This window comes from Scyliorhinus torazame, chromosome 8, assembly GCF_047496885.1.
Source record: "Scyliorhinus torazame isolate Kashiwa2021f chromosome 8, sScyTor2.1, whole genome shotgun sequence".
In the NCBI taxonomy this organism is placed as follows: Eukaryota; Metazoa; Chordata; class Chondrichthyes; order Carcharhiniformes; family Scyliorhinidae; genus Scyliorhinus; species Scyliorhinus torazame.
The window spans coordinates 32349162-32365659 of NC_092714.1; the positions used below are offsets into that span (position 1 = coordinate 32349162).

General features: G+C 42.9%; 1 protein-coding gene across 3 annotated transcripts in view; it reads left to right on the forward strand.

The window, feature by feature from the left end:
- hlcs (holocarboxylase synthetase (biotin-(proprionyl-CoA-carboxylase (ATP-hydrolysing)) ligase)) overlaps nt 1–14497 on the forward strand; it is a 187955-nt gene extending 173458 nt beyond the window's left edge. For all 3 annotated transcript variants that reach the window (XM_072513331.1, XM_072513330.1, XM_072513332.1), the window contains exons 10-11: nt 4200–4413; nt 12710–14497. In XM_072513331.1, the coding sequence (XP_072369432.1) occupies nt 4200–4413; nt 12710–12884 (389 nt within the window). In that variant the 3' untranslated portion in view covers nt 12885–14497. The remainder of the gene's footprint in view (nt 1–4199; nt 4414–12709) is intronic.
- Nucleotides 14498–16498: the final 2001 nt, after the last annotated feature.

A 16498-nucleotide genomic window follows, 5' to 3' on the forward strand; every position in this document is an offset into this window, starting at 1 on the left:
GGTACAGCAGAAATGGAAAAGTAATTTTAAAAATCAAAACAATGTTTATTCTATGAACTCAAGTTAACCTTTTTAAAACATAGTGAACATCTTAGCAACCATTAATTCAAATACAACCCCCAAAGAATATATCCTTAATTTCCCAAACAACATCCAGAAGACAAAAGAAACACCTTTCAGCAGAAGCACATTAGGTTTACATTCATTACTGAGAACATTTATAATTCTGAATTCACCAAATGATCAAGAGATAGTCTTTTCATGGCAGAGAGAACAGCAGTACACCTGCTTTGTCTGGCTTTAGCTCCAACACTGAAAACGAAACTAAAACGCACCCTGCAGCAAACAGCCTAAAATGAAAGTAAAAAGCGGACACAGCCCAGCTCCACCCACACTCTGACATCACTGATAAACACCCATTTCTTAAAGGTACATTTCTTAAACACCCATTTCTTAAAGGTACTCTCACATGACAATATAAACCTAACCTCTCCATACTTTCCTCATAAGACAATGCGTCGATCCCTGGTATTAGATTCTCGTAACATCTTCCCTTAAATAAGGAAACCAGTACTCTACAAAATACTCCAGATGCGCTCTCATCAATGCTCTGTACAACTAAAGCATAACCTCCTTACATTTGTAATCAATTCCCGCAATAACATTCTATTGGTTTTCCTAATTACTTGATGTACCTGTGTATTAGCCTTATGTGATTCACTAGGCCACCCAGATCCCTCTGTATCTCAGAGATCTGCAATCTTTCACTGTTTAGATAATTTTATTTTTTATTCTTCCTACCAAAATGGACAATTTCCCATTTACCCACATGATACTCCATTTATTTGCCAGAGTTAAGCCCTCTACCTTAACTATCTGTGTTCCTTTACAGTCTCCTTACATCCTCCTCACAATTTACTCACCTACCTATCTTTGTGTCATCAGCAAATTTAGCAACCATATCATCAGTCCCTTCATCCAAGTTATGTATACACATTCTAAAACGTTGAGGCCCCAGCACTGACACCTATGGCACACTACTCGCAAAATCCTGCCAATCAGTAAAATACACATTTATGCCAACTCTATTTCCTGTTAGTTAGCCAATTTTCAATCCATGCCAATATGTGACCCCCCTACACCATGAGAATTTATTTTCTGAAATAACTTTTGATGTAGCACCTTATCAAATGCCTTCTGGAAATCTAAGTACAGGACATCCACTGGTTCCCCTTTAACCATAGCCTATGTGACTCCTTCAAGTAACTCCAATAAATTAGTTAAACATGATTTCCCTTTCACAAAACCATGTTGACTCTGCCTGATTGCCTTGAATTTTTTCAATGACCTGCTATAGCATCTTTAATAATGCCTTTTCACATTTTCCCTATGGTAGATGTTCAGCTAACTTACCTTAGTTTACTGCTTTCTGTCTCCTCTTTTTGAATAAAGGAGTTACATTTGCTACCTTCCAATCTAATGGAACCTTCCCGACTCGAGGGAATTGTGGAAAATTAAAACCATCATTTAATTATTGCGGGAAATGTGAGAAGCAAGTTTTATTTTGGGTCGTGTCTTAATGTGTATGTTAGATAGTAGAAAGCACTTAATTTCATCAATTCTATCCTGGAACTTGTGAACCAATTCCATAAATACCCCGTCCCCGAAATTTGGAAGGTTCTGCATATGTTATGCCTCCACTATCTCTGAATCGCCTAATTCTGAGCAAGACCATGCATAAAGGGGAAGTGTCATATTGATAGTTCTTTGCTGATCAAGCAACTGACCACACTTTTGACTTTTCTTTTAACAGTTCTATTTCCCTTGGCTTGATCTGAAGGCGTTACAATTGAAAGGAGGTCATAAGAGGGAAAAAAATGAACTCCTCCACTTACTTGTGGAATCCCACCAAAGCTAGGGTATCTATAGCTGAGAGCTTGCATCTCAAAAGAGATGGGCCTGTTGAATTGGAGTCATCAGGCCCAGTAATTCCTACATTCAAATGGAAACAATTTAGAATCTTGTACTGGGCAGGGTTTTTGTTGTATGGTGTAATAACCTTTTCACCCCATCACCATGACCACCCCTGCCCATCCCCGCCCCCATGCAACTTAAGCCTCAAAAGTGTCTACTGCTTTGTAACTTGACAACCAACAAAATATTTCTTGTCCAAAATTTTTTAGTGCAAAGTTTATCTCATGTTACTGATGTGTTATTTTTGCTTTTTCCTACGTAGTGAGACAAATTCTATAAATTGCACATTTGGTTTCTATCAGCATCCACGTAGTACTGGGTTGACTCAATTCGGTTTCGCTTCACTCACCATAGCTTACTGAAAATTGGACACTTCGATTAGAATCATTTAAAACTGATTCTTTCAAATATTGGGTTTTGTTGAAGAAGTAATTTGACGGTACATGCCTCCCGTTTTGTAAGTGAGTTCAGATATTAAAAACACATCTTTGACACACGTAACAAATTTTTCATTAAATCCCGACCATGCTGGTTTCAGACAAAAGTTTGACACTAGAACAGCCCTTTTTATGATTATGTGAGCTTCTTGTTCACAGAGTTGTTGAATGGCATTGGGATCAAAGAGATCTCTGTGAAACCTTTTGCTCCTTGTACATCTGCTAAAGATTCGTAGCCATCATGATGGAATATAAAACAAGAGCAGAAGACCTTAAGTGAATCACTCAAATGCTGTGCTCATTAAAAGACGGTTAATAATGTAGCTTCCAATTTTTACAATTGAAAAGAATCTTTAGGGAAGAATACCACACACTCCAATGTCTGATAAGATGTAGATCACTGCCCTTGCTAGTCAGCTCCAATCTTATTGCCTATTTTCTTCAAAACAAATGGACATGACAATAATACTGAAGCTATTTTGCTGCATAATATCTATAAATCTGGCTGACCAAATTTATGCAATAACACAGGTTTTGATAGTATAAATGTGATTTTGTGACCATAAGTGCATGAAATAAACATGTGTTTAAATCGTCACTGTCACCATCTATCACTGTTATACTTTGATGAAAAGATTTTATGCCCCCAGTATTTGTAGTGGAAGCAAGAAAACCAATTACCTACACGGAATGAGCATTTTTTCCTCCAAGCTTTTAAATTGTCATTGGATGATCTGGAAACTCGTACAAAAGCAAAATACCACGGAGACTGGTAATCTGAAGTAAAAACAGAAAATTCTGGAAATAATCAGCAGGTCCAGCAGGATCTGTGGAAGGAGAAATGGAGTTAACTTTTCAAGTCAGTGACCTTTCACCAGAATATTCATTCACCTGCAATGTTAACCATTTCCCATTTCACAGATGCTGCCAGCCTGCTGACCATTTCCAGTATTTTCTGTTTTTATTAGCAAAGCATAGTTAGAAATGAAGTATTAATAATACAGTTCAAGTTGATAGAGATTATTGATATTGCACTTAGAATGACCGTATAATTCTGGTATCTTTAAAACAATAATGTTCCCCATTTCCCACAGAATCCCTACAGTGCAGAAGGAGGCCATTCGGTCCATTGAGTCTGCACCGACCCTCTGAACCCTCCCCACTATCTCTGGAAACTAATCTGCACATCTTTTGACTGTGGGAGGAAACCGGAGCAGTCTACGCACATAAGGGCAGCACGGCAGCACAGTGGTTAGCACAGTTTAACAGCTCCAGGGTCCCAGGTTCGATTCCCGGCTTGGTTTACTGTCTGTGCGGAGTCTGCACGTTCTCCCTGTGTCTGCGTGGGTTTCCTCCGGGTGCTCTGGTTTCCTCCCACAGTCCAAAGATGTGCAGGTTAAGTGGATTGGCCATGATAAATTGCCCTTAGTGTCCGAAAAAGTGAGGTGGGGTTACTGGGTTATGGGGATAGGGTGGAGGTGTGGGTTTAGGTAGGCTGCTCTTTCCAAGAGCCGGTGCAGGCGCGATGGGCCAAATGGCCTCCTTCTGCACTGTAAATTATATGATTCTAGACTGTGAGAACGTACAAACGCCACACGGTCACTCAAGCCCTGAATCAAGCCTGGGTCCCTGGCGCTGTGTGGCTGCAGTGCTAACCACTGTGCCACCATGCTGTCCATTGATTGAAATGTTATAGTTATATGCATCTTAAGCTACTGGATTAGCCAATATTGTTTATGCTCTTGGGAATCAAATATGTTTGTCAAATTGTTATTATTTCTTTAAAAGGCTGTGGATTCAATGTAAATAACAGCAACCCAACTATCTGCATCAACGACATCATCCAGCAACATAACAAAGAGCATGGGACAGAACTGCAGCCACTTCGGATAGACCAGCTAATGGCTAGGACAGTCACCATTCTTGAAAATCTGATCAGCATTTTCCAGAACAAAGGGCCAAATGGAGTTTTGCCACTCTACTATAAACGATGGGTGCACAGGTTAGTAAAAACAAACCATGGTAGAAAATATATGTCGAATGAATCCAGTTACAATATATCTTGTAAAGTAAATAATATAATTGAAAAATGAGAGGTTATCTCTTTCCCATGAACTTTATTTTTGCTGAGACTTGCTGCTATCTGTTGAGTCGGAAGAACATGAAGATGATACTGTTAATGGTGAATATACCTTTTGGAGCTGGCTAACATGAATCAAAGGAAAGTTACATCTGTTTTGGCTGCAAAATCCATCAAGGCGGCCCTGATGCCTTTGCAAGGAGTGTACAGCAAGCTCAATTCCAGGGTTAGTCTGCTTTCAAAAAGTTTGTTTGCAGAGCTCAATATCTGCACTAGTCTTAGAAATGCTTGACATTAGTGCACTAGGGAATCGGATTGGGATCCCGACTTTCAAATTATACTTCCATGCCAACACAAACTGCTCTGTATCAACTTTGCAGTGGCAGCATTCTTGCACCTTTATTATCTCTTGAGCCCATTCATTCTTTCTGCTTATTGCTCTTTACTTTTTAAAAAAAGTTTGGCTTCCCTCATGCCTGAAGCTTTTGCCATAGTTAGTAATCTGTGTGGATCTTCAATGTGAATTATCTTCATAAATTATCTTTAACATTGTACTTGATTGTCTTGATGTCTCTTCCAAAACAAACGGTCAACTTTCTTAACATTTGCTTATAATTCAAATTTCTGGCAGCTGGAATCGGAGAATGCTGCTTCTGCAGGCATGGGTTTGAATGAGGATAACTCTGAAAGATGTTTTCTTCCTAATGCTGCACGAAAACCAATTGCTGTAAAGTTGTGTAATTAGCTTTCTGGGTTGAGCCCTTCTCATTTTCCCCTCCTTCCATTGGCCTGACTGGCTGTTTGTCAGTTCTCTACATAAGTACAACTTGGGACAAGCAGCAGAGATTGAGTAGGAGTCTCGGACATAAAGCCTTAATGTGTCACTTCATAGAACTGTGTATTGAGACTCCGCACTATGCTACCACACTGCAGGCAGGTGCTTCCAAAATCATTAAAAGTAAGTTCTTGTCCTCTACAAAAGATGGCTGGTTCTGCAGTTCAAGTAGACTGTTTGCAAAGACCACATTGAAAAGCTGCCTGAACAAAGAAAGATTTGGCAGTGCATTTTACGAGGAACCAAGGACAGGGAGTGCTGGAGACACAGCATTGGGCTATGCACACACACAAAGTAAATACTTGGATTAACAGAGAATGATTCAGATGTTGGAGTTGAAAAGAAAATACTGTTTTTTTTCCTCATATTGGATTTAAGTCCAGTGGTTGAGACCTGAGTGGCAAGAGATGCCAGGAAGAGATTGAGAGGTGTCTTTGCATTTTAGAAAATTTGGCAACATTAGTGTTCCTTGCATATTTGTTTTAGGAAACAGCATGTGTTTCAATTTGTGCATTTTTAAAATATTCCACATACTTTAATAAGAAAATTTACCAACATCTATAATGTTTTGGGAAAAATCAGATGCAATCCTATAGCGTAAGGTAACTGGTCAGAAAATCTGTGGGCCAAGTTTAACAGTATGCTGGGTTGGGCTTTTCTTCAACTGAAGGATTTAATCAATGCCGTCTTCAAAGTAATGTGCGGAGCACAATGGAACTTCTGTGAATGTAATGTGTAGCAACTGTGTCATTTAGAATTTGTGTAAAGATTGGGAAATGATACAAACATATTTGAACATTTTTCTGATTTGCATTTGGTATAACACAGTTGCCAGTTTAGTGGTTTGGCCTATTTAGCAGACAGGCTGAAAAATTTACATCCAAATGAATTCTTATGACCGCTTGAACCATGAGCTGCCTGAATAAATGAACCTATAAGCACCAAATGATTTTTTTTTCCTTTACTGTGCTCTCTGAACCGTCTTATTTTAAAACTGAATTAATCCAATGAAATTGTAGTTCGTATTTGTCAACTAACAATATGTATCCTGACTGACCTGCTGAATCTCTGCTGTACTGCTGCGAGTTAGATTGGAGATGAATACCGCTAGTGCAGAATATTGCAAACTTTTATTTTCACTTGCTGCCTTTTCTTTTGTGCTTGTTTAAAACATCCAATTATTCCCCATCTTGGTTTTTGTTTCTCCCTTCCCCCAGATTGCTAAGGAAAATGTTAGTATCTTTATCATGAATGAGATTGACTAATTTGACAGAGACTAGGAATTGAACCTCCCCTTTCTTTTTATCATTTGGTTCCAAATTAAGCAATGGCTGTACCAACAGGACCACTTGGGAACAGCTTTTTAAAATCAACTTATGAATACATATTATCTTCCTGTCTAACACCAGCATTTACAATTCTCTTCCAATTGGCAATGAAATCAGCATCACAGAAATGTTGAATGTAATGGATTTAATCTCTACAAATTAAGAAAAAAATGAATTGCAAAACTATCCTGAATGTTTCTGTGAAGGATAAAATGACATCCAGTTACAGGCTCATAATTATTTTGGATAAAGTTCCTGGACCGGATTCTCCCAAAATGAGGCCATGTCACCAGGCCAGCGTAAGAACGCTGGCGTTGCACTCCGCAGTTTCCTGAGATAAATAAAAGTCGATTCACTTACCTGCAGAGGGCTAGCAGGGACCCGGGGAGCTTCACGCAGCTTTGGCTGGGGATACGGGCCACCGCACTTACTCGGACCGCGGAGGCAGCTGCGTAATATAGGTCCCCCCACAACAGTCGCGCGCCCCTGCATTGGACTGGCCTGATCTGTGCCTCGGCCGCCCAAAAGGCCCCCCCAGTGCCTGATCCCCCCGCCTTCCCCCACCAGGGCAGCTGCGGACTGAGTTCCACATCTTTGGGAACTCAGGCGGTCGGAAGCAGAGGATCGCTGGGAGGGCCTCTGGCAAAGGCCCCCCAGCCACACGGTTTAATTCACGGATGCGTGGCTATGCGGGGCCCGGAGAATCGCCGGAGCGGCGCCGGGCCCGATTTCGGAGAGAAAGTCGATTCTCTGCCCCTGCGCCAAATGCGATTTCGGTGTGGGGCTGCGGAGAATCCAGCCCCATGTGTTTTATATCCTGATTGCTAGCCATGAATAAGACATTTCATAGCATTTTCTGTTTCAGTCATGGTTAAGAGATATGACCCAGCTTACTGAGTGATAAATTAGAATGGAGTTTTGTATGTAAATAAAAAAGTTCGCTGGGATTACACCAAAACTGCCAGAATACAATTTATGAGTGTCTCTTAACAACAGTCAGTGCAAAATAATATGTTACTGATTGCTGATCTGGACTCATATTGGAGTTTCCTGAATTGAAAACAAGGGCTTCGATTGGTGCTACCAGAGGCACTATATTGCATTTTGCAACAATAACTTGCTGGTGTAAAAGGTGTGGATTGATCAATGAGTGTATTTTTTAATAACCGGGCTGTATGTTTTTAACTGGTGCATTACCACATTTCCGAACTAAAATAAAACAATCTAGGAAAGGCAAAGTCCAATTGCATCATATAACATTGCTTTTGTTCAGTGAACAAAACTGATTACGTTTATATAAGGGGTGAGATTCTCCGACCCCCCGCCGGGTTGGAGAATCGCCGGGGGCTGGCGTGAATCCCGCCCCCCGCCGGTTGCCGAATTCTCTGGCACCGGATATTCGGCGGGGGCGGGAATCGCGCTGGTTGGCGGGCCCCCCCTGCGATTCTCCGGCCCGCATGGGCCGAAGTCCCGCAGCTAAAATGCCTGTCCCGCCGGCGTAGATTAAACCACCTACCTTACCGGCGGGACAAGGCGGCGCGGGCGGGCTCCGGGGTCCTGGGGGGGGGACCCGGGGGTTTTTGGCCCTGGGGGGGTGCCCCCACGGTGGCCTGGCCCGCGGTCAGGGCCCACCGATCCGCGGGCGGGCCTGTGCTGTGGGGGCACTCTTTCCCTTCCGCCTTCGCCACGGTCGTCACCATGGCGGAGGCGGAAGAGACTCCCTCCACTGCGCATGCGCGGGGATGCCGTGAGCAGCCGCTAACGCTCCTGCACATGCGCCGCCCGGAGATGTCATTTCCGCGCCAGCTGGTGGGGCACCAAAGGCCTTTTCCGCCAGCTGGCGGGGCGGAAATTAGTCCGGCGTGGGCCTAGCCCCTTAAGGTTGGGGCTCGGCCCCCCCAAGATGCAGAGCATTCCGCACCTTTGGGGCGGTGCGATGCCCGACTGATTTACGCCGTTTTGGGCGCCAGTCGGCGGACATCTCTCCGATACCGGAGAATTTCGCCCCAGATCTTTTATCATGGAGAAATATCTGAAAATACTTCATAGATACATGACAAAAATCAACCCCGAGCCAAAGAATGAAGAGAATCCCTAGAGGGGATGAAGAGAAGCTTGATTTTAAGGAAAGGGATGAGTTGTAGAGGCAGAGGGGTTCAGAGAGAGAATTACAGAGTGTGGAACCTAAATAGCTGAAAACATAACCACTAATGGTGGGGTGAAGATAGGGAGCATGCACTAGAAGCAAGAGTCAGAGGAGCAAAGAGTTTGGTGTTGACAGAGATTACAAAAATGGTGAGTTTGAAGCCATGCCGGGTTTTAATATCAAGGATAAGGATTAAAAAATAAGATACTGTAGAATCAGGAGTTTTAAAAAATAAATTTAGAGTCTCCAATAATTTTTTTTTCCAATCAAGGGGCAATTTAGCGTGGCCAATCCACCTAACCTGCACATCTTTGGGTTGTGGGGGTGAAACCCACGCAGACACGGGGAGAATGTGCAAACTCCACAGACGGTGACCGGGGCCAGGATTGAACTCGGTTCCTCAGCGCCGTAGGCAGCAGTGCTAACCACTGTGCCACCGTGCCGCCTCTAATCAGGAGTTACTGTAGAACAAGAGGGTAGTAGGTTGGAAGGTTGCGATCAATCTGGTTTAGTTGAAAACCGTGGCTAAAAAGGAGAAGGAAGTCAACAATGAGGGAGTGAAGTTAGTGGCAAAGTTTGCAGATGATGTTTTCTGTCTGACTAAAGTTTAGACTGGATGTTGAATAAATTATCAGCATAAAAACAGTGGAATAATCAAATGAGGTGGTGGTAAAGTTGAGCTTGGTGTCTTCAAAGTAAAGGGGAAACCAATTCAATGAGAAGAATGTTTACTGACTGATCTGATGGAAGCTGGGTCTGAGGATGGGAAACAGATGAATGACACATGTTATCCGTGTGAGAGACTCCCGAATTGTGGCTTCCCCAAAACTTCCTGACTGACTCAGCAAATTGGAAACTTGCAATATTGAACAAAGGAGCAAGGCAAAAAGCAGGAAACTGTAGGGCAGTTAGTCCAACATCTGTCATTGGGCAAATGCCAGATTCCATTATTAAGGAGGTAGCAGCAGGACATTGAGAAAATCATAATTGTTTTGGGAAAGGAAAATTGTGTTTGACAGATACTCAGTCTTTGAGTATGTAACAAGCAGGATAAACGGGAATCAGTAGATATAGTTTGCTTGATTTCCAAAAGGCATTCCATTAAGTGCCACATACAAAATAAGAGCTCATGGTTTTAGAGGTGGCATAATCATATGGACAGTGGGTTGGCTAATTAACAGGAAGTAGAGTGTCAGGTTAAATGGGTCATTTCATTTAGCAAATTGTAACTAATGGAGTTCTGCATTGATCAGTGCTGGGGCTTCAACTATTGATGATCGATATTAATGACTTGGATGAAGGGACCAACTGTATTGTAGCAAAACTTGCAGCTGATATAGTGGTAGGTAGAAAACAAGTTGTGGGGAGTCTGCAATAGGATATAGGTTGAATGGACAATAAATTAACTGATGGGGTATAATATGGGAAAATGTGAAGTCGTACACTTTGGCAGGAAAAATAGAAAGGCAGGATATTATTTAAATGAAGAGAGACTCCAGAATGATGCAGTGCAGAGGGATCTTGGTGTCCTTGTACAGAAATCACATGCTCGGATGCAAGTACAGAAAATGGTTTGGAAGGCGGATAGAATGTTGGTCTTTATTGCAAATGAGATGGAGTATAAAAGTAGGAATGCCTTGCTCCAATTGTCCAGGGCATTGGCGAGACCATACCTGGAGAACTGTGTACAGTTTTGGCCTCCTTACTTAAAGAAGGATATACTTGGATTGTCTTATGATGAAAGCTTGAGTGAGGGCCTGTATTCATTGGAGTTTGGAAGAATAAGAGATGATATATTATAAAAGCACAAGATTCCATCTACATCTACATTGTACCATCTGCAAGATCCACAGGCTCCTTCAACAATACTTTCCAAACCCACAACATCTAAAACTTAGAAGGATAAAGGATTGGATTGGATTGGATTGGATTTGTTTATTGTTACGTGTACCGAGGTACAGTGAAAAGTATTTTTCTGCGAGCAGCTCAACAGATCATTAAATACATGAAAAGGAAATAAAAGAAAATACATAATAGGGCAACACAACATATACAATGTAACTACATAAGCACTGGCATCGGATGAAGTGTACAGGGTGTAGTGTTAATGAGGTCAGTCCATAAGGGTCATTTAGGAGTCTGGTGAAAGTGGGGAAGAAGCTGTTTTTGAGTCTGTTCGTGCGTGTTCTCAGACTTCTGTATCTCCTGCCCAATGGAAGAAGTTGGAAGCGTGAGTAAGCCGGGTGGGAGGGATCTTTGATTATGCTGCCCGCTTTCCCCAGGCAGCGGGAGGTGTAGATGGAGTCAATGGATGGGAGGCAGGTTTGTGTGATGGACTGGGCGGTGTTCACGACTCTCTGAAGTTTCTTACGGTCCTGGGCCGAGCAGTTGCCATACAGACACATGGATACACCACCACCTGCAAGTTGATCCAAGCCAATCACTATCCTGACTTGGGAACTGTATCACCTCTTCTTCACTGTATCTGGGTCAGAATCCTCAAACTCCCTCCCTCACAGTGCTGTGGGTATGTGTACACCACGTGGATTGCAACGATTCAAGAAGGTGGCTCACGACCAGTTTCTCAAGGCTGCACAAGAAGTGCTGGCTTATCCCGTAATGCTCACATCCCATGAGCAAATAAATAACTCTTGAGGAGGCTTGATAGGGTAGATGCTGAGAGCATGTTTCCTCTTGTGGAGGAATTTAGAACTAGGGAGCACAGTTTAAAAATAAGGGGGCTCCCATTTTTAAGACTGAGATAAGGAGGAATTTCATCTCTGGATATCAGTAGTTTTGGAAATTCTCTTCCCAGCGAGCAGTGGAGGCTAGGCCAATGATATATTCAAGGATGTGTTAGACAGATTTTTGATTGGCAAGGATGTTGCGCGTTAGGAGGACAAGCAGGAAGGTGAAGTTAAGGCCACAATCCGATCAGCCACTATCTTATTTAATGGACCGAATGGCCTACTCCTCCAATTTCTTATGACGCATTCCTCGCAGGCAAGGTCAGTAAAAGTTCTGTCACATAAGGAGTCACCTTCCACCTTTACTTTGATTGACACCCTCACGTCCTCATGATCATATTTATAGTTATAATAATATATATTTATAGCCTGTTTCCTCCTATCAGGTTGGCCACATCCGCCCACTTTCGGGCCTCGGTTAAAGCCACAAATGTGTGGACCTTGGGTTGGGAAGCAAACTCCAGAGGTTTATCAAGAACCAACCCAAGCTTGTTCCTTCTTTGGGTTAAATTCAGCTCCGTGTCTGTAAATGATGCCGCCTTACATGTATATGAGGAGGTCCCTTGGGGAATTGAAGTGGTGACTGTGCAGAGTTGGGAAAAGAAGTTATTGGCTCGATCTGTTTGTTTGCCAATTTTTGGATGAATGAGATAAGCTTTCATCTTTGTACTGTAAAGTATGTTAATTTATTATCATGAATAAAAATGTATTCTAGGTTAGGTATTCTATGATGCATTTTCACGACAACTATACCAATAGTGCAATATTTATTTGCGTTGCAACAGAGCTACAGTTAGATTACTAACCATATTTAAAGTCAATGTCAGAGTTTGACATGTGGGATACCCCATTTCACTTGAGACAGGTCAGGATCCAACTCTGGATTTATGTTATCATTACTGTGAAATCAAAACCATTTTGCATTAATCCTAAACTTGGATCATAAATGTACCCTTGCTGCTTTTTAAAAACCAGAACAATGGTTAGAATCGTTGAAAGAAATCTGGCCTCTTGTGCAACCTCTTCAATTCTTTAAAATATAGTTGAAAATTAATTTGTTAAACTCATGCTAATGAATAGCCATAAATTCGATTGTATCCTATATTCATATAAACAGGACCATCTTTTTGTGACTATTGATTTTTGCTCTTTTTTGTGATAGTGGCACACAGGTGCGACTGTGGAAAGAGGACGGTCCTGCAGCATGGGTTGTTGGTTTGGATGATTCTGGATTTCTTCAAGTTAAGCAGGAGGATGATGATGACATTGTTACAGTACAACCTGATGGAAATTCGTTCGACATGCTTCGTAACCTTATTGTCACTAAGCAACATTAGAAACATGATCAGTTTTGGGGAAGTTTGTTTTCCCAGAACAGGGTATAAATAGATGAATAGATTTCCTTTTGCTCTTTTCTTTGTTTCTGTTGTTTTGCAAAACTTTGTTACTCCCTCCTTACAACGACAAAATTCCAAATGACTAGCAGATCGTTGCGGCATTATTCATGGTTAGTAAGCAGTTATTCTCTTGTAAGACGGGCATGGAATTGCCGAGGTTTGTGAATGATCCACATCTTCAGATAAATATTTTGTGAAGATATTTGTAAGCAATCTCCCCAGAGACACAGAAGTTACTGTTTTCTTGATTGGTTGTTGAAAATTAATGGGGCACAATTGCGCCTCATTTAGTCTGTTTCTTGGAAGTGAATTTCAATTTCATAGGCCATCTCCAATGCCCCAAAGACCCAAGGACTATGCTAATCCCGATGATTCAGGTGATATTCAGGCATCATTGGTGACTGTTTTAAACAGGCATTAAAATGCCTGTGTGCCATAGGGCAGCATGGTGGCACAGTGGTTAGCACTGCTGCCTCACGGCGCCGAGGTCCCAGGTTCGATCCCGGCTCTGGGTCACTGTCCGTGTCGAGTTTGCACATTCTCCCCGTGTTTGCGTGGGTTTCACCCCCACAACCCAAAGATGTGCAGAGTAGGTGGATCGGCCATGTTAAATTGAAAAAATGAATTGGGTACTCTAAATTTATAAAACGAAAAGAAGAAAAATAAATATGCCTGCATGCGCCAAGGAGGGCCTAATACCTGTTTCAGAGCCCCCAATCTTGAATTTGATAAAACTCTCAACAAGAGGTTGCACTCAACAAACTGACTGGTTTCACTGGCTCTGCAATGATCTACCTTCTCGTTCTCAAAGGAACTGCCAGAGACGAGGAACGTTTTACCCCCCCCCCCCCCCCCCCCCTTAACCCTTTGATATGAAATTAGTGCTCAACCTTGATATGAAATTAGTGCTCTTCCCAATTACTTCTCCTCCCCTGGAGCTACCCTGACTGCTTGCAATGTACGTGTTTGTACATCCTGGTTCTGCCCAGTGAGCCACATTGGAATACCAGTTGACAACCACAGCTTGCTAGTTCCATGTAATGTGGCCTGAACAGACATTTCTGATGCGCCAACTTGTTCAGGCAGCTGCTCATTTCACATCTGTAGTCGGGTGCGGCACAATTTCTTTTCTATTGTGTTTTCCTGACTGCAGATAGATGACTACCGTGCACTCGTAAATAAATCTCTGCAGGTTTACAGGGCAGCAACGGTTACCTACCTGTATGTTTATAGGACTGACTTTTTATAATAAAGGCCAAGAAATAGATAACATTTCAGCCTTATTTATATCTTTCCTTATTGATTACATATAACTTACAACTGTTAAAACTTTATTTAGGGCTTTAATTTTGAATTTTCCTCCGACATAGAAACAGTCCTGCACACCATTAATGATGCACTATTTTAGAGTTTTCAGTGTAAACTAATAAAGGCAGCTGCTGGGAAGAATATATTACAAAACAGTTCCATTTTGTATTGAGGTTTGTTTGTTAATATGCTGTAACATGCTGTAAGGAATCTTTGAATAAAGCTTGATTTTATTAGGAAAATTACTCCTGAAGAAGTTAACTTTACTTTGTCTCTGATGTTTGAACAAAAAAGAATATAATGACTTTATCCAAACGTTTCTCTAGCGTTTCCATTCTCAGTAAATTTCATTGGTGGGGAATCAATGGATGGCTGGTTTTGCTGTCAGTTCAAAAATATCTCTAAAACTTTTACACCATGATTCATATTGGGAAACAGCAGCTTACCACCTCGGGTTTCTTTCCAAAAGAAATGTTTGATTCAGGTACAGAAAATGCTTTTTGTATGGACAGGCTGAATTTGCTGTACATTTTCTTTTGGTTTTTGTAAGTCTTTATTATGTCACAAACTTTATTTCTAGAAATAAATTCTTGGTATAATGTAGCAAGCAATGTGGTGACCAACAATTCTTGACTCCTCAGACACTGAAGCAGCTGGTGTCATAGAATTTATCATAGAATTTACAGTGCAGAAGGAGGCCAATCGGCCCATCGAGTCTGCACCGGCTCGTGGAAAGAGCACCCTACCCAAGGTCAACACCGCCACCCTATCCCCATAACCCAGTAACCCCACCCAACACTAAGGGCAATTTATCATGGCCAATCCACCTAACCTGCACATCTTTGGACTGTGGGAGGAAACCGGAGCACCCGGAGGAAACCCACGCACACACGGGGAGGATGTGCAGACTCCGCACAGACAGTGACCCAAGCCGGAATCGAACCTGGGACCCTGGAGCTGTGAAGCAATTGTGCTATCCACAAGGCTACCGTGCTGCCCTTATTCCCGTGTCCATGGATAAAATTTAGGCTTGGGCTTTTAAGTGTCCACATAAGTGTGAGGTAATCAGTGGGGGGTGTGCATATGTTTAGTTTATTGTATGGGTTAGGTTTCAGAGTAGTGTTGCCAGTGGGGGGAGGGGGGTTAGTGGTTCTGCTGACGAGGGAGGGACTTCGGTGGAGGGACAGAGAGGAGGTCGGTGGCGGGGGCCGCCGGGTGGCGGGCCGGATGAGGCGTGGCGCATGGGCTGGAGGCGGGCCCAAGAAAGGGGATGGCTGATAGGGGGGGGGGGGGGACTTTGCCCCCCAACTAGGCTGATCACCTGGAATGTTCGAGTGTTAAGAGGGCATATGTGTTCGTGCACCTGAGGGGACTGAAGGCAGATGTGGTAATGCTGCAGGAGACGCACCTTAGAGTAGTGGACCAGGTTAGATTGAGGAAAGGCTGGGTCAGTCAGGTTTTCCACTCGGGTTTGGATACAAAGACGAGGGGTTGCGATCTTGATTAATAAGCGGGTGATATTTGAGGTAGGTAGAATAGTTCCGGATGTGGAGGGTCGATATATTATGGTTAGTGGTAAGCTGGAGGGGATGAAGGTAGTGCGGGTTAATGTAAATACTCCAAATTGGGATGACGTGGAATTTATAAAGAGGATGTTGGGGAAGATACCGGACCTGGACTCGTACAAGCTGATCATGGGAGGGGACTTTAATACAGTTATTGATCCCGGCCTGGATTGATCATGCTCGAAAACGGGCAAGGTGCCAGCAATGGCAAAGGAACTGAAAGGGTTCATGGAGCAGATCGGGGGGTGGGGGGGTTGGATACATGGAGATGAAGGCAGCCGAGGGTAAAGGAGTTTTCCTTCTACTCGCACGTGCATAAGGTATACTCTCGGATCGATTTCTTTGTTTTGGGTAGGGCCTTGCTGGCAGGGGTGGTGGACACTGGGTACTCGGTGATTACGATCTCGGACCATGCTCCACACTGGGTTGACCTGCAGGTTAGTACAGATAGCAATCAGCGCCTGCAATGGAGGTTAGATGTAGGGTTATTGGCAGACGAAGTGGTGTGCGAGAGGCTGAGGAAATGTATACAAAATTACCTGCAGGTAAATGATTCGGGGGAGGTCTCTGCAGCGGTCGTCTGGGAAGCACAGAAGGCAGTGGTGAGAGGTGAGCTGATCTCGATCCGGGCTCACAGGGACAGGACGGATAGGGCAGAGACGGACCAACTGGTGAAAGATT